This window comes from Theropithecus gelada, chromosome 6, assembly GCF_003255815.1.
Source record: "Theropithecus gelada isolate Dixy chromosome 6, Tgel_1.0, whole genome shotgun sequence".
NCBI classification, from domain to species: Eukaryota; Metazoa; Chordata; class Mammalia; order Primates; family Cercopithecidae; genus Theropithecus; species Theropithecus gelada.
Genome location: NC_037673.1, coordinates 14,342,560 through 14,367,527, shown reverse-complemented (window position 1 = coordinate 14,367,527; position 24,968 = coordinate 14,342,560). Strand labels below are relative to the sequence as shown.

The following is a 24,968-nucleotide window of genomic DNA, read 5'->3' as shown; positions in this document are numbered from 1 at the left end:
CTAAATAATTCAATATTAAACAAAAATTACTGAGGCATGATCATATACGTCAAACTTTCTACTCTAAAATATCACATGTTGGATTTTAACCATTCTCACTGACAAACTTGAAGCAATCCCGGACTTGTGAGATGCTGAAAAGCTGAAGATCACTTGTACATTTCTGGTGGTATCGTACCATGGTACACTCACTCTGGAAAACAGTTTGGCAGCATCTTTTAAAAACTAAACATGTGGCTACAAAGGACCCAACAAATGCACTCCTGGGCATTTACCCCAAAGAAATGAAAACCATGTTCACGCAAACACCCAGACAGGATTGTTCACAATTTCCGTATATTTCCCTGTAACAGCCAAAGCCTGAAAATAACTCAAATGTCCCCAATGGACAAATAGTTAAATAAATTGTGATATATCCAGACCATGAAATACTACTCAGCAATAAAGAGGAAGGAACTACTGATACATGCAACAAAGTGGGTGTATCAAAGAAACTATGCTGAGTTAAAAAAAAAAAAAAAAAAAGAAAGCCACCTCAATAAGTTACATGCTGCATGACTTATGTAACATTTTAGAAATAACAAAATAATAGAAGCAGAGAAGAACAGGTAAGTGGTTGCCAGGGGTTAGAGATGGAGCAGGGGTTAGATACGGCTGAAGGAAGCCAGCACTGGGAACCCTCTGATTATGGGAAAATTCTGTATGGTTCTGTATCTTGAAAGTGATGGCAGTTCCACAAATCTATACATGATAAAAATGCATAGGACTAAACACACACATACACACGGGCACACATACACATCTAAACCTCGTGGAAAGTGAATAAGCTCTGCAGCAAAGTCAGTGTCCTGGTTTGCTTGTGTACTGAGATTATACAAGATGCTACCGCTGTGGGAGGCTTGGTGAAGATGCACAGGACCTCCTTGTCCATTTCTCTCTCTCTTTTTTTTTTTTTTTTGGCAACTTTTTGTGATTCTATAATTACTTCAAAATAAAAAGTAGAAGAAAAGCTAGGGAGTATGTTTAAAGATAGACATCTTTGGAGGTACAAACAAATGGTCCTCAACCTAAGATGGTTTCACTTTGATTTTTCAACTTTACGGTGGACTTATTTGGGCATAACTCCATCACACATGTAAGTCGAGGAGCATATGGACTTACAATGGTTCGACCTGTGAATTTTCATCTTTGTGACAGTATTAGTGCATTTTCAACAATAGATTTATTGAGATATAACCCTCTAAGTTAAGAAGCGTGTGTATATATGTGGGGTGGAAACAGGAATGAAAGGAACAAAAAACAAATCATTTTAGAAAATAAAGACAGATGACTCATCAGCAAAAATACTTCCAGGAAGGGCAAAAGGAAAGGCCTGGAAGCTGGGAGTCAAATTTTAGAGAACTTTGCACAAAAGACATAAGTCATCTGGAGGAATCCAGTGCACACAAGAGACTGGGATAATTCAGAAAACGACTGTGTTCTGTGGCTGCAGAGGGTCATTTCCACGCAGAGCAAAAAACCACACCTCCCCTGGGAAAGCCCCCGAGGAGGAAGTCAAGCCTGCTTAGTGACAGGCCCTCCACTGGAACCACTGATCATCAGAGCACCCACCGGAGGGCAGCCAGTCCACACAGTGAGCACTGTGGACCTTTAGCCAGTTTTCCTGTTTTAGTTTAAACACCAGATGCCTGGTGCAGGCTCCAGCTCCGCAAGGGAAAGAAGGAAAAGAAATCTGGGCCCTCTAAGCAGTGGGTGCTTGAGAGAGCACTGGGTATGTTTTCAATACACTCCTGGAGCAAACTTGGTGAAGACCTGAGGGTCAGAGAAGAGGCAGCTCCAAGAGCCTCACCCACCAAGAAGCCAGAGCGCACCTGCTTCACAGGAACCCTCCCCCAGCCCCAGAGCAAGAAGCCCGGCAGCTCTGGCTTTCTCCCTCTTCTCCCCTTGCAGAGCTGAGCAATGGTCCCAGCACAAAGACGCTCAAGTGTTAGGCATAAAGACAGAGCCAGGCTGGTGTCTGTAACAAAACATCTCCAGGTGGCTGGGAGGCCTTTGTTTTTGACTTCTGAATAAAATGAAAGGTTCCTCTTTTCCCAGCCATTACTCAAAACAAAAACTTGTCCCAGTTCAGTGTGTAAGTTTGCAGAAACAGAACCAAGAGGCTTCCTTTACTTAAACCCAGCAAGAATCACAGCCCAATTCAAGTGGGAATGATTTTTCCTGGGAAACCTTGGCTTCTGAGAACAAAAATCAATGCAAGGGCACTGAATCAATTCCAGAAACAAACTCTGGCTGACAGCTCAATGTCACCACCTGGTTGCCTCAAATAACCCACACATTTCAAGGTAATTATCAGTTAACTCAGGACCCAATTTTGAGAATGAAGTTGAATGAATAGGAATGAATAAAAATAGTTATGCTTTTGCTGTATTTGAAAATGGAAATCTCATTCAATCACTAAATCTATCATTAAATCTCATAATAATGTGCTAGAAATAGACATCACTTATTTCACAGGCTTTCACTGAGTATCTGCCAATTCCAGGAGACAGACTAGTTAGTGGAAACACAAAGGTAAGTGAGACATGGTCCTGGGCTTCAAGGAACTTAAAGTCTAAAATGTAGGAGACACACAAAAGCAGAAGCATGTTCTTTTGGTCATTCATTTAGGTATCACCTCCTTGCACATTACCATTGCCTTGAGAGACACTTTGGAATGAATGAGTGAGTGAAAAGAGTGAATGAACAAATAAACAGGGAAAAATGCATTCAAAAGGAAAGGAGAACAAACAAAGGACACACAGCAGGAGCATTATCAACCGAACTGACGTGAATAAATGCCATACACAGGACTGAAGGGAATGCATACTGCAGGCGGACTGAGAGTGGACCACAACGTGTAGGAGGAGAAAGATCCTCCGCAAATCAAACCAAAACTTACGTCAGGCCAATCAGCATTCCTTTCAAATACTTAAACAACAAAACAGAAACAGAACAAAGCATCAGGCTACAAGCATTCTGAAAGGAGGCTAGGAACCTCCAGATTCCTTTTAGAGAAAACAGCGTTCTGGAATACTTCCAAATCCCGGCTTGAGGGGCAAACTGAGGCCGAAATCTCTATCAACCACCCGCTGCATTCTACCTCCAAGTAGAAAATATTTGTGCCCTAGGTAAAATGTGTCCCCTTTTCTCTCTTCTCAGGAACAAGTGTCTATTCTGTCCTCTGGGGTAAAAGAATCAGAGTCCAGAGGTCTTAGTTTTTGGAGCCTAAGAGCTTGGTCTTCAACAAGACTTCCAGCAGCCACCGTCTTCCAGGGGTTTCTTAAAGAGATTCCTGAGCTAACGCTCAGTAAACATCACCTTGACTTCGTACCTTTTTAAAGTGAGTTGTTATGACCTCATGTTTGTATTACTTGTTCATCAGAAGGCCAGGAATTTATTGCAAAAAGAGATGGTGACAACTATACTCCAGATAAAAGTGAAGAGGAGAGCCACTGTGGAACACTTGGCAGTGAGGAAAACTAACTTCTGACTTCTGTCAGGAGAGCCTTTGGCGGGCAATTTCTAAAAAGCTTCATGAATTTGCCTAAATAAAAAAGAGAAGCTACTTTTTTTTTTTTTTTTTTGAGACGGAGTCTTGCTCCATCGCCCAGGCTGGAGTGCAATGGCATGATCTCAGCGCACTGCCAGCTCCGCCTCCTGGGTTCACGCCATTCTCCTGCCTCAGCCTCCTGAGTAGCTGGGACTACAGGTGTCCGCCACCACGCCCGGCTAATTTTTTTGTATTTTTAGTAGAGACGGGGTTTCACCGTGTTAGCCAGGATGGTCTCAATCTCCTGACCTCGTGATCCACCCGCCTCAGCCTCCCAAAGTGCTGGGATTACAGGCGTGAGCCACCGTGCCCAGCCAAGACAAGCTACTTTTTCTATCTTCCTCTGTGTAATTTTTAATTGTATGATCTGCTTAAGAAGAACAGATTCAGATAACGTGCTTCTTTTAGCAATTTTTTGTTCATCTGATATGTAAATACATTTAGTGACTTTATGCAAACACCTAGCAAATTAGCATGATTCCCTCTTCTTGGCCCATCTAGCTTTTCATTTTAAACGAATTAAACTTGTTCTAAGCTTATCTTAGTTTTCATTCAGTAACCAGCTTCAAAATACAATGACTGAAGACACCATTCTTTCCTGCATGGAACCTACCAAGGATTCTTGGGCGTTTTAGGGCTTTCGTACAGCACAGAGAAAGAACTGAGGGCAATTCTCAGGCTGGTCAGGGAAAGACAAATCTACTGAGAAAATGGCTGGGGCTAAAAATGAAGTCCAGGCACACTGAGGGGAAGAAACAGGCAGCATTCCAGCCCGTGGGCAGCATCCCTGAATGTCAATCACACGAGCACACGTGTGTCCTGCTATGCACTCCCTGACTGGCCCCAATCCCTCCTTGGTCCCATGTTACGTGAGGTGCACGCCAGTAAGACGGAGCAGACCGGGGAAAACATGCCAGTTTCTCTGCTAGGAAGATGACCTTTCATAGACTGCACCAAAAATCCTGCAATCGTAAAAGTGAACCACTTAGTCCTTAAAACTGATTTAAGGTCTCCATAGTCTACAAACTCATACATACTAGCAGTTCCTATTGTGTAAGTCAATGAAAACAAAATGTAGTTTTACTTTTAAATAATTTCCAAACCTAGTGACAATATGGACTCCATCATCTTGTAAGTGGATGCTCTTATTAGAAGATTTTTCCTTAAAAATGCTGCTGTTACAAAAGTCAATGAACCCAAACGAAGCCTCTGGACAAGAGCTTTGTTTCTGTATTTGAGACAGGGTCTTGCTCTGTCGCCCAGGCTGGAGTGCAATGGTGTGACCTCTGCTCATTGCAACCTTCTTCTGAGCTCAAGTGATCCTCCTGCCTCAGCCTCCCAAAAAGATGGGACTACAGGTGCCACCACACTCGGCTAATTTTTTAAAAAAATTATTTGTAGAGAACCGCTTTTGAAAAAGCACTTTCCTTCCAGTTATCCTTTAGTGTCTGGTTTCTGAAAACCACTGCCAAATTGAAAAGGTGACTTAAATCACAAATACTGCTTGGTGGCAAGAGTCTTCTGTCCTATAAGGAAGCGAGATCCTTACCTCAGACTGCTAAGCTGCTACAGAATATGGCCAGGCACGCCACACAAGTATCAGCTCCAATCACCTGGCTCTGGAACGTGCCACAGATGCGAGGCCCTCTGCCCTCCACTTCTTCCTCTCGATTTGGCCTCTCAGCCACTTGCAGCTGCCTGGCACTCTTCCTGCCTCTCCCTTATGGCATCTATGGCATCCAGGGCAACTGTGGTCACTGGGCCCTGAATGAGGAACCTATAGACTGGACACCCCTGCCCAGGTCCCTGCCCTCAAAAGGATCCAGGCTGCTGTGCTCCTGGCCCGTGTTCTGTTGATGTCACGGCTTAGTGAACTATGCCACAATCTGTTTTCATACACAGATCACTTTAACCCTCTCCCTCCCTCTCAGCTAGGGTGTAAAAACATGTAAAGTAACACACAATCACATGCATGACAAATGCCGTTAACAGGTGCATGTGGAGGAAGCTGTAGAAGGTGCAGGGGAGAGCAGCTAACTACACCCATCCTCGTCTCAAAGGTGCCGGAAAGTCCTGAATCCAGGGATACTGTGTTGAGTGGGAGGGGCCCTGGAAGAGGAGGACACAGCACAAGACAGGCTGCAAGCAAAAACGTGGTCTATGTTGTGAGGACGCAGAGGTATCAGGCTGCTCCCCACATACAAGAAGAATCACTGATCGTTTAAAAGCAGGGGTATGGCCTAGTCAAATTTCTATTTCAGAAAAATTACTCTGGTAGCAGTGCCACAGGGAGGCTGGGGCAAGGCGCCAGCAGAGGCTGGAGGACAGCAAGAGACAAACTCGGTTCAAGACAAGTGGAAAACTTTAGTCTAGTGGCACATGCAGCAATGACTAGAAACTGCCACAGAACAATGTCCACTTAATGTATCTCCTCAGAAGAAAATAGCCTCTTTGTAAGTATTTTCAAGAGCAATTTGAGTGATGGCATTCTGACGAGCAGGAAAAGAAGCTAGCTGTGCCAGTTTCTATCCTGATGACCATCTCAGGACCAAGAAGCACCAGCCCCCTGGCAGAAAGGACCAAGAGCGCCAGCTGCCAGCCTGGGGCAGGACTGAGCGCAAACCCCAGGGGTCCCAGCAGTTTGCTGCGTACTCTCCTCCACTCCTTCACAGTTTCACAGGGTTTCAGAGGGAAACCTGCAGTTCAAACATTCCAGTGACAAATGGCCTGAGGACTAACTGCCCAAGATCTCAGAGCTGGTAGAGACGTTCCCCTTTAAAGGAACTGGTGGGTCTCCGAGTGCTGATGCCTTGAAATGAGGCAAGCCAGGCCTCGACCTCCCCTCTTTCCCCAGTAGTCCTCCTCTTCCAAATCCTTCTTCCCATCCTATGACCACAGGCTTCCATGTGCAGTCCCCAGCTGCCCAGAAGGGTCCCTCACTTCCCATCCATCAAGAGCTGCATCAGAATACGTTATGATCCTCTGTGAAGGTCCTCGGTGAAACAGGGAATTTTCTTTTTTACACAGAAGTAAGGTGTGATAAGTTGACATCCCTACTCAATTTGTAGTCACCCTGAATATGAACTTTTATTTTAAATTCTTTTTTCCTCAAAAGCTACATAGTAGTTTCCTTCATGTAACTTTATATGATTTCTACCAAGAATAACATCTATATGCGAGGTATAATTAATACCTATTTTTCACACACCAAATAACATTATTTCTTATCATGAGATGAGCTGATTAACAGGTGCATGCCTATGACATTAGCTTTATTTGTACCAGGTTGGCTCTGGCATATTTAAACTCAATATTAGGTAACACTCAGTTTACTAGCATCTGAGAGAAGTCTCGTAAAATCCAGAGGCACTCGTGATGGTACCATGTGACAGGTTCACACCCAGGAAGGAAACCCAACAGCTCTGACCAACAACGCGCAGGTCCCCTACTTATGGAAATAGACATTCTCTGTCTCTCCCAACCCTCATGGGTATTCTCTTTACGGGCAGCCCCAGCAAAGGCAGCCATGCCCCCATACAACAAGGAAGGCCAGCACAAGCCCAGCTCTTCCCTGTCCACACAGACACACTCAGCATTAATGGGCTGCATCTTACAACTTGCCACCTTTGTCCACTTTCTCACATTATGACCAAACTCAGGTTCCTCCCAAAGAGGTAAAGACTCTTTCAGACCCAGATTATATTTTGGTCTCCAGGCGCCTTACCTCTTTCACGTGGGTGTGAAAGGACACGGACATGTCCAGTAGGATCTTTCGCTGCTCAACACGCCGAACGAAATCTTGAATCCGGTCCTCCAGCTGATGAGCAGCCTGATAAATCTCTTCGGGGTCACATTCCCCAGTCTGAGCCAGCTGTTCTGCTGCTTCTAGTAATTTATCTGCATTGGTGTATGTGTTCTGCACAAGAGAACAGCCCAGAGAAACAGAAGGTAAATGAAAAGCAAACCGGCCAGGCTGGGCGCCGTAATACATAGCAACACAGTCAATGTGTGGTATTTCTGATCGCTTACATGAATCAAACAGAAAAATATGATGGGGAGAGATGGTTTCAGGAATTCTACGCAGAATTCCTTTCCCACGGTTGTTTTAGATTGTTCAACTTTGAACCCCATGGCAAAACCCTTGTATTGAAGGTAGCGATGGACTATCTGCAGGCAATTGCTGTCTGTCTGGGGGCTCAGAGCTTTCAGATTTTTGCCAAGGTGGAGCCAGGAGATGGCCCCCAGCAACAAATGCCTGCTTCGCTTTTTCTTCCAGTTTTATCACCAAGCAGAGATGTTCCAGCCTGTGTCTTTCCATATGATACAATGCTTTATGATAATTCTCGAAGTACAAGTTAAAGGTTAAATTCCAAACAAACATAAGTTGCTGTCCCTTTTCACACATTTCTACTTGTTGGTAATTCTGTGCTCATCTTCCTTCTACTTAAGGCTATATATTTTTTATTTTTCTGTTTTGTTTTCCAGCTTGCATGACAGTCTCGCTCTGTAGCCCAGGCTGCAGTACAGTGGTGTGATCACAGCTCACTGTAGCCCTGACCTCCTGGGCTCAAGCAATCCTCCCACCTTAGCCTTCCAAGTAGCTGGAACCACAGACACGCGCTACCATGCCCAGCTAAATGTTGTATTTTTAGGAGAGACGGGAATTTGCAATGTGGCTCAGACTGGTCTCGAACTCCTGGGCTCAACTAATCCTCTTGCCTTGGCCTCCCAAAGTACTGGGATTACAGGCGTGAACCACTTTGCCTGGCCACATGTTTTGAGAAAAAGGAAATTATAACTATAATGGCTCTAAAGTAGCCAGAGTTTTAAAGAGCTCAAAGTGTAAATACATGTCTAAAATACTCCAGAAATCACTTTAATTCCTCATAATCTGAGGCTGTAAGTGGGTTCCCCAACAGCAAGGCATGTGAGAGCCGTGATGCTGTTAAAGAAAGCTACTGCAGAGGGGTCCGCCGGTGGAGGGGAGCCCTGGGAAAGGCTGGAGAATGTGAAGGCAGGAAAGGAACAGAGCTCAGGCCTTCTAAGAAGGCCCAGAAAGTGAGCTTTTGGTTTCCCTTGAGAAACAAGGTGAATCCGTATCCTTCTCAGAGACGTAAGGTGCACAGGGAAGGCGCCTCATGGGTGAGAGTCTGAGCAGGATGTGAGGGATTCCCAGTTGGGAGACTGGTTCCATCAGCAGAATGGAATGACGCAAGTAAGCCAATACCTGAGGGATAATGGGAGCCGGGTGTCTCCATTTGAGAAAAGGGAGTTATCAAGATAGAAAAGGAGAAAATTTGAGTGAACTTGGCATGGGGCTGGAATTGGAGTTATTTGTGTGAATACATGGTTTTTAACAGACAGATGTGAATGTGCATGTGTACACACACAGGAGACAGATCTAAAAAACAACTTTCACCTATGGAACAATTCCTGACTGCTTTCCAGGGCTTCTCTCATCCAGGCCCTCCCCTCCTATGGCTGGCACCCGGGCCTCTGGGCACAAGAGTGGGCACCCCTGTGACCGTGGTCAGCTGTGAGCACCAAGGGCTCTGCTGTGGAGGGTCTGCATGCGCTCTTGCCTACAAAGGTTCTCTGACCATCAGAGGCCGCACCTGCAGGTGGCTTCCTTCCAGGGAAAACGACTTGGAAATCCCTGCTTACTCCCAGCTGAGCATCCCCTTGGAGTCCCTGTGTCTGCATCTCTATCATGGGCACAACAGGGCCTCCATGCTGAATGAAGCTAACAGTGTAGCAAGCTGTACAGAGAACCCAGAGTGCCATAGACACACATTTCTAAAGAGCTGAATCCTGTTTTCCTACGATCACCACTACAGCTTCGGCATTGTGAACTTCTCATATTTGATAAGTGGATCTAAAGATGACAGAGCCTCCCAACAGCCAAGTATTACATTTCTGAAAGCCTTCCCACCTCTGTTCCAACAGGTAACGATATTTTTTAAAATGTCCCAAAGAAACAAGTGCATGATGTGAGGCATGAAACAGCCATCATTTATTTCCCTTTTCATCTTGTGCTTGAAGAACATAAGGCAGCACAAAAGGCGCCAGGGCTGGTGGGGCGTGCGTCAGCACTCATGCCTCTGAAACCGCCAGCCAGGTTTTCCTGGGAATGAGACCTTCCCTGGGTCCTTCTGCAACCGGAGAACAGAGATTTCCTTGTGCTAACATCAACCATACTCATCAGAAATGCTACCATTTTGGTACTTAACACTGTGCCTCACAAAAGTGGCAGGACATGGATACTACCTGATTCCCATTTCACAGGCGAGGAAACCGAGGCACAGAGGGTTGCAGTAACTTGTCCACCAAGTCAGTTGGCAGAGCTGGGATTGTTAAAACAACCGGCACCTAAGCCGCAGTTTCTCACACAAGGAGAGAAACTGAGACACTGGACTAAAGTGGGGAGGATATCAGGTCAGAGAGCGTTTGAGAGTCTGAGAGACTGGGCTTCTCCTGTCCAATCCCTACTATCCTGTTCCCGAGGCATCTCACGCTGGACCCGTTTTCTGATCCGTGGTGTGGGGGTCATCCCTGCCATGGGGATTAAAGGGAATAAGGCAAGGCCAGGCCAGGGTGGGGACCTAACTGGTGTCCTCTTTTTCTTCAGAACTTGGTAGGACTCAAGGAGACTTAAAAAGAGCCACCAGAAGGCAAATGTGCACAAGACCTTGCTCTTCCTGCAATCCTTGGCTGCAGGGCTGTTTCTCACTGAAGATGACCAGAGGCTGTACTTAGAATTCAATGGAAAATAAGGGATTTTGGGATCTTAGAAGAGATAGGAAAAAGAAGGAAAATGAGCATTTGAGGCCTAAATACTTTCATTACATTTGCTTGGTTTAAAAGACAACAAAGTCTGCATACTGAAAACCTCCAAGGTATTTTATTAATACAGAAATGTAATGACAAGAATGATGGGCCAGTACATCTACAGTACAAATTCAAAGCCCCAGGTAACTTAAATTATCACCTAAAAGGCACACAAATTCCCAGGGATCGTCTTTTCATCCGTCAAGGGAAAACACAGCGTCCAAGAGACAAGCTCACCGCCCCTGCAACGTGTGCACGGGACAGAGTCAGCAGCACCACAAATGCTAACAGCGGACCCAAGAAGTGCTGTGGATTTCTCCAGACACAGCAAAACACAGACAACTGTGTCTCTCAGCATTTGACCAGACACACACTTCTGTGTGGTGTAGGAGTGGGAGGGTTTTAGCGAGGTGAAGTGGCCTGGGGGTGATACAACTTCAACATCCTCTGGTGCTGCTTTTCAGTGCCGCTGAGGATTGCAGGAAGAGCCAAGTCTCATTATTTTCCACTGGATTCCAAATACAGCCTCTGGCCATCTCTAGTAAGAACTGGTCCTGCAGCTGAAGACTGCAGGAAGAGCAAAGTGGCAGGCGCATTGGCCTTCTAGTGGCTCTTGTCCCGAAATGTAAACACAAGGCTAGTATTCACCAAAAGATCTGAATAATCTGAATGATCGTACTGTTCTGGACAAAGACAGCACCAGCAGCGCCTGCTGAGCGTCAGGCATTTCTACATGCATTCTCATCACAGCGACTCGGTGAAGGTAGGTGTCAGGCATCACTTTACAGCAAGGAAAACCGAGGCTCCAAGAGATGAAGTTTTCCACTGTCTTGCAATCAGAAAGCAGTGGAATCATATTGGTAAATTTTAGAAGTATTTTTAATAAGGAAAAATAAGCAGATGAGAAGATTTAGTACCCTGTAAATATCACCAATCTAAAGCAAATGCTTGATAGCAAATAATTTACCCTGAATTCTCCACTAGTCATTTATTTTGAAAGATTAGAAACAATACATCTTATATTAGAAACCGAACTTACTGCAAAACAACAGCCTATTTTGTACATATGCATGCTCTAACGGCTGTCATGAATCAGAATTTAGAGCCTGCTACACATGTGGGGACATTCTGTATGTCCACGTGTTATGGAGGCAGTTACCCTCCTTGCAAAAGATGAATGAGTTAAGTAATGACCAGGGAGTCACTGGTTTGCTTTTCTTCTAAAAATCGAGAATGAACTCAAGGTCTCCTGCTTTCCTAAATGACCCACTCTTTCATCCGGGAAGACAAGATAATTACGCGGCACATACGAAAAGCTGTTGACAGAAATGGCTTCCTGGATAGTAAGTTTGTGACAGGTTACCTCTCTGGAAGGTAATTGGAATCTAGGGGGATAAGCAGAAAAGAGCGAGGGTGGTTTAGGAACTCACACGGCAGGTACTTAGGAAGGACGCCAAGCCAAAGATTTACGAAGGATAGTAAAGAAATCTTCGGTGCTCTCAACACCAGATGCTTCCTTGAACCTGAGTTTTCTGGGCTTTACTGGCTGTTTTAATCATAACTTTTTAAATCTAAAAAAGGAATATTAACATGAAAGAGTATCTTCCTTTTCTGACAGTCATTTGCAAAAAGCTTCGCATGAAAAGTATTGTTTATTTCTTTTTTTACACTCGCCTATGAAAATGCACGATGGCTCTTCACACCACACATACACATCAATTAGCATGGATTCATTCAACAGGATAGAGCTACTCACAATCACTGTACAAAATTAAGGAATGGACCTTCAAATTAGTCACGAGGCAGTTCTTGACTCTGCAAAACTGCATGCAAAATGGATCCAAGAGCTTCCTGAGGTGACTGCAGCCGTGTCTAAAACAGACTCTGAAGCCCAGGGCCCCTGCAGCTAGGTCTTGCGTCTGCAGAAGTTACACTGTATGACTCGCTTCCACCACGTAAACATGAGGTTCAAATTCTGGGTTCCTCCTTCTCAGAACACCAGAATTGTTCCATATAATAAATCTACATTGAGGACATTTTTAAATGAATTCAACCGTAACCTTTCACCACTTCCTTTGTGAATCTCTGCTGTGTTACTTCATCAAGCCACAACTCACTAGTTTAAAGAAGTTGACTATAAGAAATATCTTATTAAATAAATTACTGGGTCTATTTTTCAGATCAGAAAGTTACCCGCAGAAAGGTTAAGCGACTCGTCCAAAGTCACACGGCCAGTGCTCAAACCCCACATTCGGAACACACTGGACTCCCAGCTCCTGTTTCCTAAGCACACACACTTAAAGCAATGCAAACAGGACAAGTAAGGCTTAGCCTACTATTACAGAAACACAAAAGGAACTGTTATTTCCTGACTATAAATTAGAATTTCATGAAGTAGTCAAAAGACACTGGTATAATAAACAAGACAAAAACACCCAAGCCACATTACTGTTCCAAGAACATCACATTTTAGAAAGGGTCAACTGACCAAATCATGTTTCTGCCAAGGCAATGACAATTTCACTCTGAAATCGGAGCATTGACCTCATCTGAGGTGTCAAACGCGTCGCGCTAATGCTAACTTATCTCAAATGTGGTTAAAACTGTAATCCAAAATCAACCGCACGGGTATTTACGGGATAAAATAATGGAAGCCGTTGTTGTACCTGTGCCACTTCTTCAAAATCTTCATGACGTTTCTGCAATGCTCTGGCTCGATGAAGAGATTTACCCACACCTGTATGTTTGCTCAGAAATGCTTCTCCGTGGTTCTCGATCCAGTCTAGCACCTACAATGAAATACAGGTACAAATGCCATAAAAACAATGTCCTGCCATGTTCAATGTTTAAGGTTGTCCAATGAAGACCCCTTCTGTTGTCAAAGCTCTGTAAGAAACAAGAAGCAAATGAGAAAAAAAAAAACTGGGAAGAAGTAATTGGATACTTATTTAACACACTTGATAATTACAAGCTGATAATTACATCAGCTTTCCCACCAGGACTTTAATCATCTCTTACATTAAAAGTGTAAATCTTTCTATCTATAAACGTTGCATGCAAAATGATTAAATTAAATCTCAACTTATCTATGCACCACTGAGCTACCAAACTGACTGGGTTTTGTATAAGACAGCGATTAGGAAGTCACACAGGGCCAATTTAACTTAGCAATTTTACAAGGCTTAAAGCTACACTACTAAGGCAATTCAAGTTTAACTAGAGTCATTTTTTTTCCATCTCTTCTTTAGAAGACTCAAAACACAGTAAGTAAAACCTAACGCTTACATGCTTCAGTCTTGAGCTTGGATAATTTATTCTTTAAGATGCTGCAAAAGCTAAGCATTTCATGAATTTAATTACTTGAAAGTTCTTGCTAGGTGAAATCCACCACACTAAAGAAAAAGTAAAAGCAAAGCAGTACAATCTAATGTTTTAAAGTTCGTAGATGGAAATGAGTAGTTCATTGGGTCTCATACTTAAGTCACAAAATGCTGACAATATCTAACAAACAAGAGTTGAGCCGTGAACAATACGGGTTGGAAATACACAGGTCCACTTTTATGTGGTTTTAAAAAATAAGTACAGTCAGCTTTCCGTACAGAAAGGTTCTGCATCTACAACCAAATGTGGACTGAAACTACAGTATTTGCAGAATGTGAAGCCCACACATACAGAGGGCCAAATGCAGGACTTAGGCATGCATAGATTTTGGTATCTGTGGGCGGTCATACAGACACTGAGGAACAACTGTATTTACGCTACATCAAATGCCCACTTTGTCCTCTTTGATGGATAGGAGATAACTAGCAAAAAACTAAGTCAGTGATGTCTTTAGCTAAAAACTAAAAACTTTAAAAGATTTAAATATTGAAACATATTTGTTAATACACAGCAATGGTAGTGAAGGCTCACTCATACCTTGCATGTTGTAACTCTGGTGCTGCCTTTGTCCATTCAGTCTGCTCTAACAAAATACCTTAGACTGAGTAATTTATAAACAACAGAAATGTAGGGTTTCATAGTCTGGAGACTATGAACTCCACGATCAAGGAGCCAGGAGACTCAGTGACTGGTGAGGGCTTGTTCCTCACTGAAGGCACCTTCTGTGTGTCCTCACATGGAGGAAGGGGCAAACGAGCTCTCTCAGGCTTCTTTCATAAGGGCACTAATGCTGTTCACAAGGGTGAGGCCCTCATGGCCTAATTCCCTCCCGGAAGCCCCAACTCTTCTGGAGTATATTTCAACATGAATTTGGCAGGACACAAACATTCAGATGATGCAGATCGAAATCACCTTGGACTAAAGAACAAATGGGCACACGCAGCAAAGACAGTGGTCTAGAGGGCAATCTGGGAAGCCAACCAGCCAAGGCTCTGCTAGTGGCAAAATAAAGGGGGCTTAGCTTGTGGTTCCCTGCCCTTGATCAACTGTACTGTGGAGAGATCAGCTATGTTCATAGATATAGAGGGAAAAAAAGCAGCAGCTGGTGAGGATCAGAGCCTGACATGTTCTTCATTGCTCCAAACCACTGACCTTCACACCTAAGGGCCTGGCAGAGGGTCCTTTCTGCTCAAGGTCTAGCAAAGTTAGTATTACAGGTAAATTGCAGACCTTAACAAACCTCTCGAGGTCCTCTGTACAGACCCTTGTAGAACTGGCAGGCACTGAGATCAGAAGTGTGGGAGGTGTGGGGTGGGGGTGGAGGCAGAGTCTGGTCTCATTTCCAGCCCCCCTGTACAGAGACACAGAATTTAGCTGTGTGCTCTTGGGCAAGTTCCTTATTCCTTCTCAGCTTCAGGTTCCTTACCTGTCCAGTGGTGATAATGACGGGTAGCGGTGAGCATTCGATGACCTCTATGTCAAACATCTTAATGCCAGTGTGGCAAACGGCATCCCTGCCTATAACCAGAACTCATGGCAAGCTTCCATCTCATTTCAAGCTCCTGATGGCACAGGCTGCACATATTCCATCTTAACTAATGTATTTAGCATATTATTTTAACTAGAGTATTGAGTGCATTGTTTTAACTTGTGTATTCAGCTCGTTGTTTTACCTCATGTATTGAGCGCATTAACTAGTGTATTGAGCACACTGTTTTAACTAGCACAACGGGTGCATTGTTTTAACTAGCGCATTGAGGGTGCATCACTTTAACTCGTGTATTCAGATCATTGTTTTAACCTGTGTATTGAGCCATCAACTAGTGTATTGCACACATTGTTTTAACTAGCACAATGGGTGCACTGTTTTAACTAGCCCATTGAGTGTGCATTACTTTAACTCATGTATTCAGTTCATTGTTTTAACTTGTGTATTGAGCGCATTAACTAGTGTATTGAGTGCATTGTTTTAACTAGAGTATTGAGTGCATTGTTTTAACTAGTGTATTGAGCACATTGTTTTAATCAGCATATTGAGCTCATTGTTTTAATTAGCGCATTGTTTTAACTAGCGCATTGTTTTAATGTATTGAGTGCACATTACTTTAACTCATGTATTGACCGCATTGTTTTAACTAGTGTACCAGGGCGCACTTTAACTCGTGGATTGAGCGCATTACTTTAACTAGTGTATTGAGTATATCATTTTAACTCATGTATTTAGTACATTTTTTTTTTCTTGGGATTAAAAAAAGAGTCCTATAAGGCATTGCTACACTCGCCACCTGATTTCGAGGCAGACAAAGAGCTGCTGAGTTGTTCGTCCCACAGTCTATTATATTATAAAACACAGGTCCATTCCACTGCTAAAGAAACGTCTCAAGGACAACTTCTGGACCTCTCAGCCTTGGGAATGGATACATTTAATGGAATGTGCTTCTGGGCATGAGGCCAAACCATGCAAAAGAGAAGTATCAAATATTTCTAGCTTGAAAAGAATGTAGAGGTACAGAAGTGACACCTCTGCTACAGTTCACCTGCCTGTAAGATCTACAGGAGGGCTAAGGAGACTTTTTAAAAACTATATAGTATATTCTGTATATTATTCAACTTATGTAAAGAGAAAAATTAAGTCACCAGTAAGCAGCAAATCTGATGATTGCTGGAAAGTCCACAGAGACTTGAAATAAGGGCACAATTTCAAAAAATAAAAGATAAACATTATTTGGTAGAAAGGGCTAGAGGAAGCAAAATACAGTATTTTAAAATTAATAGAAATTTGTTTCTGGCCAGGCACAGTGGCTCACACCTGTAATCCCAGCACTTTGGGAGGCCAAGGTGGGCAGATCACCTGAGGTCAGGAGTTTGAGATCAGCCTGGCCAACATGGTGAAACCCTATCTCTACTAAAAATACAAAATTAGCCGGGCGTGGTGGTGCGCACCTGTAATCCCAGTTACTTGGGAGGCTGAGGCAGGAGAATCGCTTGAACCTGAGAGGCAGAGGTTGCGGTGAGCCAAGATCGTGCCATTGTACTCCAGCCTGGGCGACAAGAGTGAAACTCCGTCTCAACAACAACAACAACAAAAATATAAAAAAGAAAGAAATCTGTTTCCAAGTATTTTAGGAAGTTTTAAGTTGGAAATAAAAGCTGCTATAAACCAACCACTTAGGATTATAATGGGCATTTTTCTTTTATCAGTGATTTCTTCGGACAGAAATATAAATACCAGGTGAAATTGTATTTCCAATAAACATGAAAATAATTCAAAGGAATATGTATAAATTCCAACAATAATTTCCACTTTATTAAAATAATTGCAGACAGCTAGGAAACCCAGCTAATATTCAAAACCAAACTCCCCATGAGGCTGTTGATTCTAAGTATGGGTAGATTACTCAGATTACCAAGTGATCCTGAGTCAATATACCTGGTCTAAGTAACATTTTAAAGACACGCTTATGAAATCTTTCTATTTAAAACATACAAAGATAAGCAAATTACAGGCCTTTATCTATCCAGTCCAGCCAGCTATACCTCCGTCCCCTTCCCAGACAGTGCTGTCATCTATTTACTCTGTGGCCTCAACTCCATTAATAAGGTTGGCCTGGGGCTTGCTGCTTCCCTTCCAGATGAAAAAGACAAAAGCTGATCCCTTCCCATGGCTACTCTGCACAGAAGCAGAAGAGCAAAGCTGGAGACCACCACCACCTTCCTCTCTGTTTACAGGGTGTGGTGTGGGCTCATTCCTCAGTACACCAGTGCCCTCTAATGGACAAAATGACAGTCCCAAGGTCATGGCTGTTCCAAAGTGGACCACCCACACTTGAAACAGATACCATCGCTCAGCACCTAAGTCGAATGTCAGAAGGCGGAAAGCTGTTCAGAATGTTTAGCTTAACTCCCTGTTTCTAATGAAAAGGAAACCAAGGCCCTAATTGCAAGACTGAACGTGATGGTGGTATGATTATGATCATCTGACTGGCAATCATCTCGCCATCTGAGCACCTGCGTGGAAGCAGCCCCTGACCTAAGGCTGTGCGTGTGTTGAGCCATCCATCCTCACAGTGAGCCACGGGTGGGACAACCCCATCCTCTTACAGGCGAAGACACAGGCAGGGCCCTCCATGACTTTATGGGAAAGCCCGAGTGTGCACTGGAAGCCAGGATGCCTGCCTTAGGGCTCATCCTCCTGTCTACACTGCCTTTGCCTTGACATACAGGTGAGATGAGAAAGGAAAGAGCTCCTCCACTTTTGTTGCAGAATGGTTCAGACTATTGGGTAAGTAACCTCTCAGGAAATGACGCTGTCACAATGCTCAGCAAAACTGAGTTAGGGTAAATCTGCAAACAGTTACCAATCCTTGATTAGATGCAACAGGAACCGGCCACAGGCCATGCTTCCCCTGAGTCCCGCTGCAGAGTTCTGGCCATCCTGTATCACCTATCTGTAAAATTATTTTCTGTAGTAGGTCCCTACTATCTAATACTCAGTATTTGTGGACTTGTAGAGTATTTATGGATTCCCATTTCTAAGTAATTACTATTTAAAAATTTGTTTAAAAATTTATCTCTCTCTTTCTCTCTGCTATGGTTTGTTTGGCCCCACCAAGTCCCACATTGCAATATGATATCCAGTGTCAGAAGTGGGGCCTAGTGGGAGGTGTTCCAGTCATGGGGGCAGATCCCTCATCAGTGGCCTGGTACCACCTCAAGGGAGGGAGTGAGTTCTAACTCTTAGTTCCCGCAAGAGCTCATTGTTGAAAAGAGCCCAGCACCTCCCTCCTCTTTCTCTTGCTTCTCTCTCTCCATGTGTTCTGCACATGCAGCTCCGGCTCCCCTGTGCGTTCCACGCTGAGTGGAAGCAGCCTGAGGCCTCCCCGGAAGCACATGCTGGTGCCATGCTTCTTGTACAGTCTGCAGAACCGTGAGCCAAATAAACCTGTTTTCTTTAGAAATGACCCAGCCTCAGGTATTCCTTTATAGCAACACCGACTGAGAAACACATACTAAACTCTCATCAAATAGGAGAGTACTTCAAAGCCTACCTCACAGCAACATACAATGTGAAAACCAACGTAAATGATATTTTTCCTTTAAAATGCAGAGATGTTTATTGCAAATACTTCCTAGAATAGTTTTCTGTCATCGTCATGCATCGTGTCATTGTCATCAGCTCCATTTACTGAATGACTGTTCCATACTCTGCTTGGGAGGGCAATACAGGTCCATGATCTCAACCACAGAAAGCTCTGAAATTCCAAGTATTTTTTCAAAACTTGGTTCTAAAAATTCATCTGTCAATAAAACCTAACCTGAGGGTACTTATAGTCTTTACTGAGTCCTTAATAAGTGCAAGTCCTTGAAGATTCAGCTATAGAAATAGCCACGCATTTGATTATGGGGGGCTGTCCAGATGCCACTAGAAGTGTTAGTATTATACACTGTGTTACTTTTCTAATCTTTGAGAAATTCTGAATTCTCAATCACAAATAAAGGCTACAAATAAAAAGAGAGCAGACTTTTATCATTATTTCTATTAAGCAAGAAACTGAGGCTCGGGTAAGTAACCTGCCCAAGGAAAGATATTCAAATGGAGGTCTTCTCAACTCCAAGCTCACTACATTCCACTTCAGTTTGTAAATACTGTCTGAAAACCTTTAAAATATTTCTAAAACTAGAGTTCCATCTCTAGAATTGCTACTTGAAAAACTACATAATACATCTGACATAAAGCAACCAAGAACATAAGCTAGTCTGTTTTTACAGGTAATTCTGGATCCAAAATGCACACAGAGAAAACGGACAATCATCTGTCAACTGCAGCCACTGTGGGTAGATTACTCAGATTACCAAGTGATCCTGAGTCAATATACCTGGTCTAAGTAACATTTTAAAGACACACTTGTGAAATCTTTCCATTTAAAACATACAAAGATAAGCAAATTACAGGCCTTTATTTACCCAGTCCAGCCAAGAGACAATACATAATGAATTAGTGTGTTTTAAGTCAAATTAATGAGAACCCCTTCTAAGTCACAGCTTACGCAAGCAAAAATGAAAATAAGCTCCTCTGATTCTACAATCGATTTAAATAATACATAAAACAAATGAAAAGCAAAGGTAAATCTAAAATACTCTGAATTTGTTCTTTTTTATACAAAGTCAGATTTTTTTCCAGTTGCAAAATATAGATTTACTCCCTGCCAGCCCACATTCTCTATAAAACCAAAATTACCAACCTGTTTCCATTTATTTTAGTTACTCACAGCTCAATCACTGTCTTTTATTTACATCGCTGGGGAAACTGACAGAGAAATGAACACATTGCATTTTGAGCTTTCTTGACTATCAAATCAATGGTATTTTAATGACATACAACAAAAGATGACTCGTTGACTAAGCAACATCATTTCAGATCGGTTAAACATAAGTAGGTGGCCATAAAAGAAGACTTTCATGTAGATAATGTTAATTTTTATTAAAGGCTGGTGTTTGCAAGTGCTGCAAGGATAGTCAATATTATGCTATTAATGAAATGTACTAACAAAGTAAAAATCACAAAAGAACTGAGTTTAAATTACTGGAATTCACATGCTCATCCTGTGTTAGTCTAGCTCACACTTTCTTTTCTAGTGCTCTGGCGTATTTTACTCATGAAATCACTGGTCTTATTTTTCCCTTTCCCATGGAGGCCAAGCTCAGGAAGACCCCAGACCACATCACTCACCCCCAGCTGTCTAATTGCCATGCGGAGGGGAAAGGGAGGCCTGAGGCAGCTGAGTGGGGCTGGAGAGTGGTCACTGGAGCTCCTTTTCCCTCCTCACCTTTTCCCTTTCCATTCATTCCCTCCTAAAGGACTAAACGCCTATCTCTCTCTCTCTTCTTAAGTGGCTGTTTTGCTTCATAGTCACGGGCAATTGCAGCTTCTAGGAAAGCCCCTTCCCTGTGACTAAAACCACCACTCGAAGATTCTTTCTTCAGTATCATGTTGATTTTACTTTTTGCTTAGCTCCACAAGGTAAGCATCCTCCTCAGACACGGAGCGGTGACACAGTAAAAACACCAAGAAGTTCTTGGCGCTTCTGCCAAGCCACTCGACTTTTCCAAGGCTTGCTTTTATTACCTGGAAAATGAGGGGGCTCCAGCTCCAAATTCTATTGTGTGCGTGACAACTTTTAAAAGTGAAATGAAACAGACACAGAATTCAACACACATCTGTGGGCTTCGGGGACCAGGGGAAGAGTGGGAACTTTTGAAGTCTAGCATTCACCACGGACTGACAGTGAAGATGTTTTGGGTGAGGGGTATGTGGAAGGGAGCCAGCCCTTTCACCAGCCCTTGTCCTCTCACTGTTAAATCTGCAGCTCCTTCCCGGCTGGGGTTCCAGGGATGGCTGGATTCCGGTCCCCTCTATTCTGTGCTCACTACTGCAGAAGGTAATTAGGAGCTGGCTCCAGACCCACCAGGAAGATCAGCAGGCGGCCTCTACCTGCGCCCAGTGGTTCCCAATCCAAAACCAAGTCTGTGCCTCTACTCAGCACTCTCTAATTCTAACAGAGAACTCAGAGAAGATGGCAATCCTGTAGCCATTCTAATCAAGAGACACAATCGAAACTGCGAGTGTGGGAGTGTAAACAGAAGCAAGTGTTAAACAGCTAGGGCTACATGATTCTGACAAGTGTAATCAGAAAACTCCCTCCTGACTCAACGAGCAGATGACAAGGGAGTTCAGGAACTCAAACTTCACTTAAAAGCTAGGTCTAGTGTAGGCGTTGCTAAACCTAGAGCTCGTGAGTCAGGCTTCCTGCAGAGCTGGCTTTTGCAGGCTGAAGGAATAGGCTGGGACCCGAGGCAAATCTGTGAAATGCCTTCTCTATAGACCTGGGATGTGCTGCTTTGCCTCTTAGACATATGCCAACTTCCCTCCTCCAGCTGGAATTCAGCATAAAAGACCCTCATTTTGCATTCCAATGACCACTTCCTTCCTTGGACACCCCCAGTTCCCCAATATCAAAGATTCCATTCCTTCAGGCAGATCTCCCAGATATAAGACCAACCCTGCCCCATTTTGGAATAAATGAAGCAACTTTTAACACCAAAGAATCTTTAATTAGCAAAATTGGGGAATTTCTTAAATTCCTTCAACTACTCATTCAGTCATTCAACAAATACTGACATCTGCTCTCCCAGACACTTGGGAAACACCAGTGAATGAAACACTGATGGCTGTCTCTGTGGTCCTCACATTCTTACTCTCCAAGACTTACTCGCCCATGACTTGCAGGGGTGTTGTATTAGTCTGTTCTCATGCTGCTAATAAAGACATACCCGAGACTAGGTAATTTACAAAGGAAAGATGTTTAATGGAGTCACAGCTCAGCATGGCTAGGGAAGCCTCACAATCATGGCAGAAGGCAAAGGAGACGCAAAGGCACGTCTCACATGGCAGCAGGCAAGAGAGCTTGTGTAGGGGAACTCCCCTTTATAAAACCACCAGATTTTGCAAGATTTATTCACTATCAAAAGAACAGTATGGGAAAGACCCGCCCCCATCATTCAATTACCTCCCACTGGGTCCCTCCATAAGACGTGGGAATTATGGGAGCTACAATTCAAGATGAGATTTAGGTGGAGTCACAGCCAAACCATCTCAGGCGTCCACATGGGAACCTAACCAAGTTCCTGGTCTTTAGGTTCACTCCTGTTATCCACCCTCCACTGCCTACAGTATCAAGTTAAAAGGCACAGAATAGGAGGTCCTTTGGGCTTTGAACTCAATGAGGTGAAATGGGTAAAGTTCAATAGGCCAGCTGTGAGCATGGAGACAGGAAAGACACATACACGGCAGTGAGCACCCACGAAGCACCAAGATGAGCTTGGTGCTGCTGTTCACACGTCACACACAGTCCTGGCACCATGCATGACATTTGGTGCAGGTAAGCTTGAGCTCCTTCAACAGGGGCCCAAAACCTTCGTTGTGGGGGCCACGTTTTCTGTGCCTGGCCCCATGTCACCTTGCTGGCACCAGCGCCACCTCATACCTCCCCATCCACATTAGGCACCTGCTGCTCCTTGGATGGATCCTGCCTCTTCTGTCCTACTCTTGCTGGAATTCTCATTGCCCACTCCTCAATCTACCAGCCTTCTCCTCATCCTTCAAACAGCTGCTCAAACTCCACCTGTTCCACGAAGATGTACCTAGTAGCCCTCAATATGAGAGCTGCTACTTGCCCCTCTACTGTAGGACCTTTCATTTTCCCTTATGTATTAGACACTTGACGTTTGAGAATTCAGAAAAAGCTCTGAGGAACACCCAAATTTGCACAAATCACTGAAATGTACATATGCCCCATCAAAATGTATATGCTGTAAGGCAATCAGACACCACAGAAGAGGTCGCAAGTTTTATTTACCCCTCACTCCTGATAGCACCTTGACAGGCAGGATTCAAATTTACGCCTTAGCAAATTATACTCCACAATAACCAAAGACATGAGTGTTGCAAATGAGCCTGGCACAGTCAAATTTATTAGACTACAAAACCATCTGCTAAAAACAATCTACTCTTATCAGATTATAAATTCCTTGAGAAAAGGAACTTGAACCCTGTCAACATATTTATCCCTGAAACTTTCAGAGCATCACACATTCAATTAAGGTGTTTTAGAAAGAGAAAAAAAGAATAAAATCTGGACAAAAAGAATTTAGAGTGGACTAGGTTTGCCTGATCAGTTTTTTAAGAGTATTATTTTTGGCCGGGCGCAGTGGCTCAAGCCTGTAATCCCAGCACTTTGGGAGGCCGAGACAGGCGGATCCCGAGGTCAGGAGATCGAGACCATCCTGGCTAACACGGTGAAACCCCGTCTCTACTAAAAAATACAAAAAAACTAGCCGGGCAAGGTGGTGGGCGCCTGTAGTCCCAGTTACTTGGGAGGCTGAGGCAGGAGAATGGCGTAAACCCGGGAGGCGGAGCTTGCAGTGAGCTGAGATCTGGCCACTGCGCTCCAGCCTGGGCGACAGAGCGAGACTCCGTCTCAAAAAAAAAAAAAAAAGTATTATTTTAAAAATGGTCCAACATGGCCCTGGAGGGTCCTGCCAAGAGACACTTGCAAGGGGGTGGCGCTCACACATGAAGAGCTATGGGGGAAATGGGGGCTTTGCAGAAGGCATCCCTGCTGAGGGGCTTCCTCTAGGGAACTCATCTGGCTTCAGGAAAGCAAACCTATGGGGCCACTCACTGCTCCTGACACGCTGGAGTAACTAAATCGCAACAATCCAAGTACAGCCAGGCCAGCTGAACGGGTAAGGCAGAAAAACAAGTCTGATGGCATCCCCTTTGGACTACTTCTACCCATCTGAACAGGCAAAGCAAAAATAAGTTACCTTCTTAGAGAAAACTAAAGCCTACTCTAAACTAGAAAACAGTGTGTGGCAGTAACACAGCTATTCATTCATTCATTCAACCAAACCTTTGCTGAGAGATACTCTGATACCAAACATAAGGCAATGGAGAGATGCATATTATTTGATCATTAGGAAATGTGATAAAGAATTTCCATTTTCTTTTTAAGTGAACAATGGCAAAGGCAGCCAGCATGTGCGTCTGGGAAAGTACTCAGCAGGTCTTCCCAACTCCCCGCCCAGCTCTAAATTGGAAGCATGGTAAGTGTGCTACACACAGCAGCTTCAACCACCTCTCCTGCCACGCCCGACTACCATTCGAAATGCCTTCTACACAGAAGTTATGAATTGGCCTCTGCTTATTAAGAGGGGAAAAAATTAACCACGAAACCAAAATTAACCATGTTTTACAAACCAAACTCCCTCTGTCATCCTCCCCCATTTGGTTCCTCAGGGCCCACTAACAGATGTATTTGTTCCTTCAAATATTTTTCAACAGACAAGCATTTACTCTTCTGGGGTGGCGTTCATAAAACTGTCATCATGCTATGCCTCGCCTACTGTTCAGTAATTTGCTCTTCCTTTTTCTCAATGTATTTACAGGTGCTTCTGCATCACCCAAAGCAGTCAAATGAAAACCACTGTGGTGTCTCTAATAGGTTTACTATGTTCTTACGGATTTCGGATTTCGGTTACTACTGTCTTTACAAATTTATCTTCTGCTGGTAACATCCTTCTAAAGTACTACTATTTTTCTTTCATT

At 43.7% G+C, this 24,968-nt stretch overlaps 1 protein-coding gene across 1 annotated transcript in view; it reads right to left on the bottom strand.

Annotated features, from left to right (window-relative positions):
• TRIO (trio Rho guanine nucleotide exchange factor) overlaps window positions 1-24,968 on the bottom strand; it is a 366,882-nt gene that overhangs the window by 163,512 nt on the left and 178,402 nt on the right. Inside the window, exons 10-11 of the mRNA XM_025387077.1 lie at window positions 13,087-13,209; window positions 7,317-7,508 (exon numbers count right to left, since the gene is read on the bottom strand). Coding sequence (XP_025242862.1) covers window positions 7,317-7,508; window positions 13,087-13,209 — 315 coding nt within the window. The remainder of the gene's footprint in view (window positions 1-7,316; window positions 7,509-13,086; window positions 13,210-24,968) is intronic.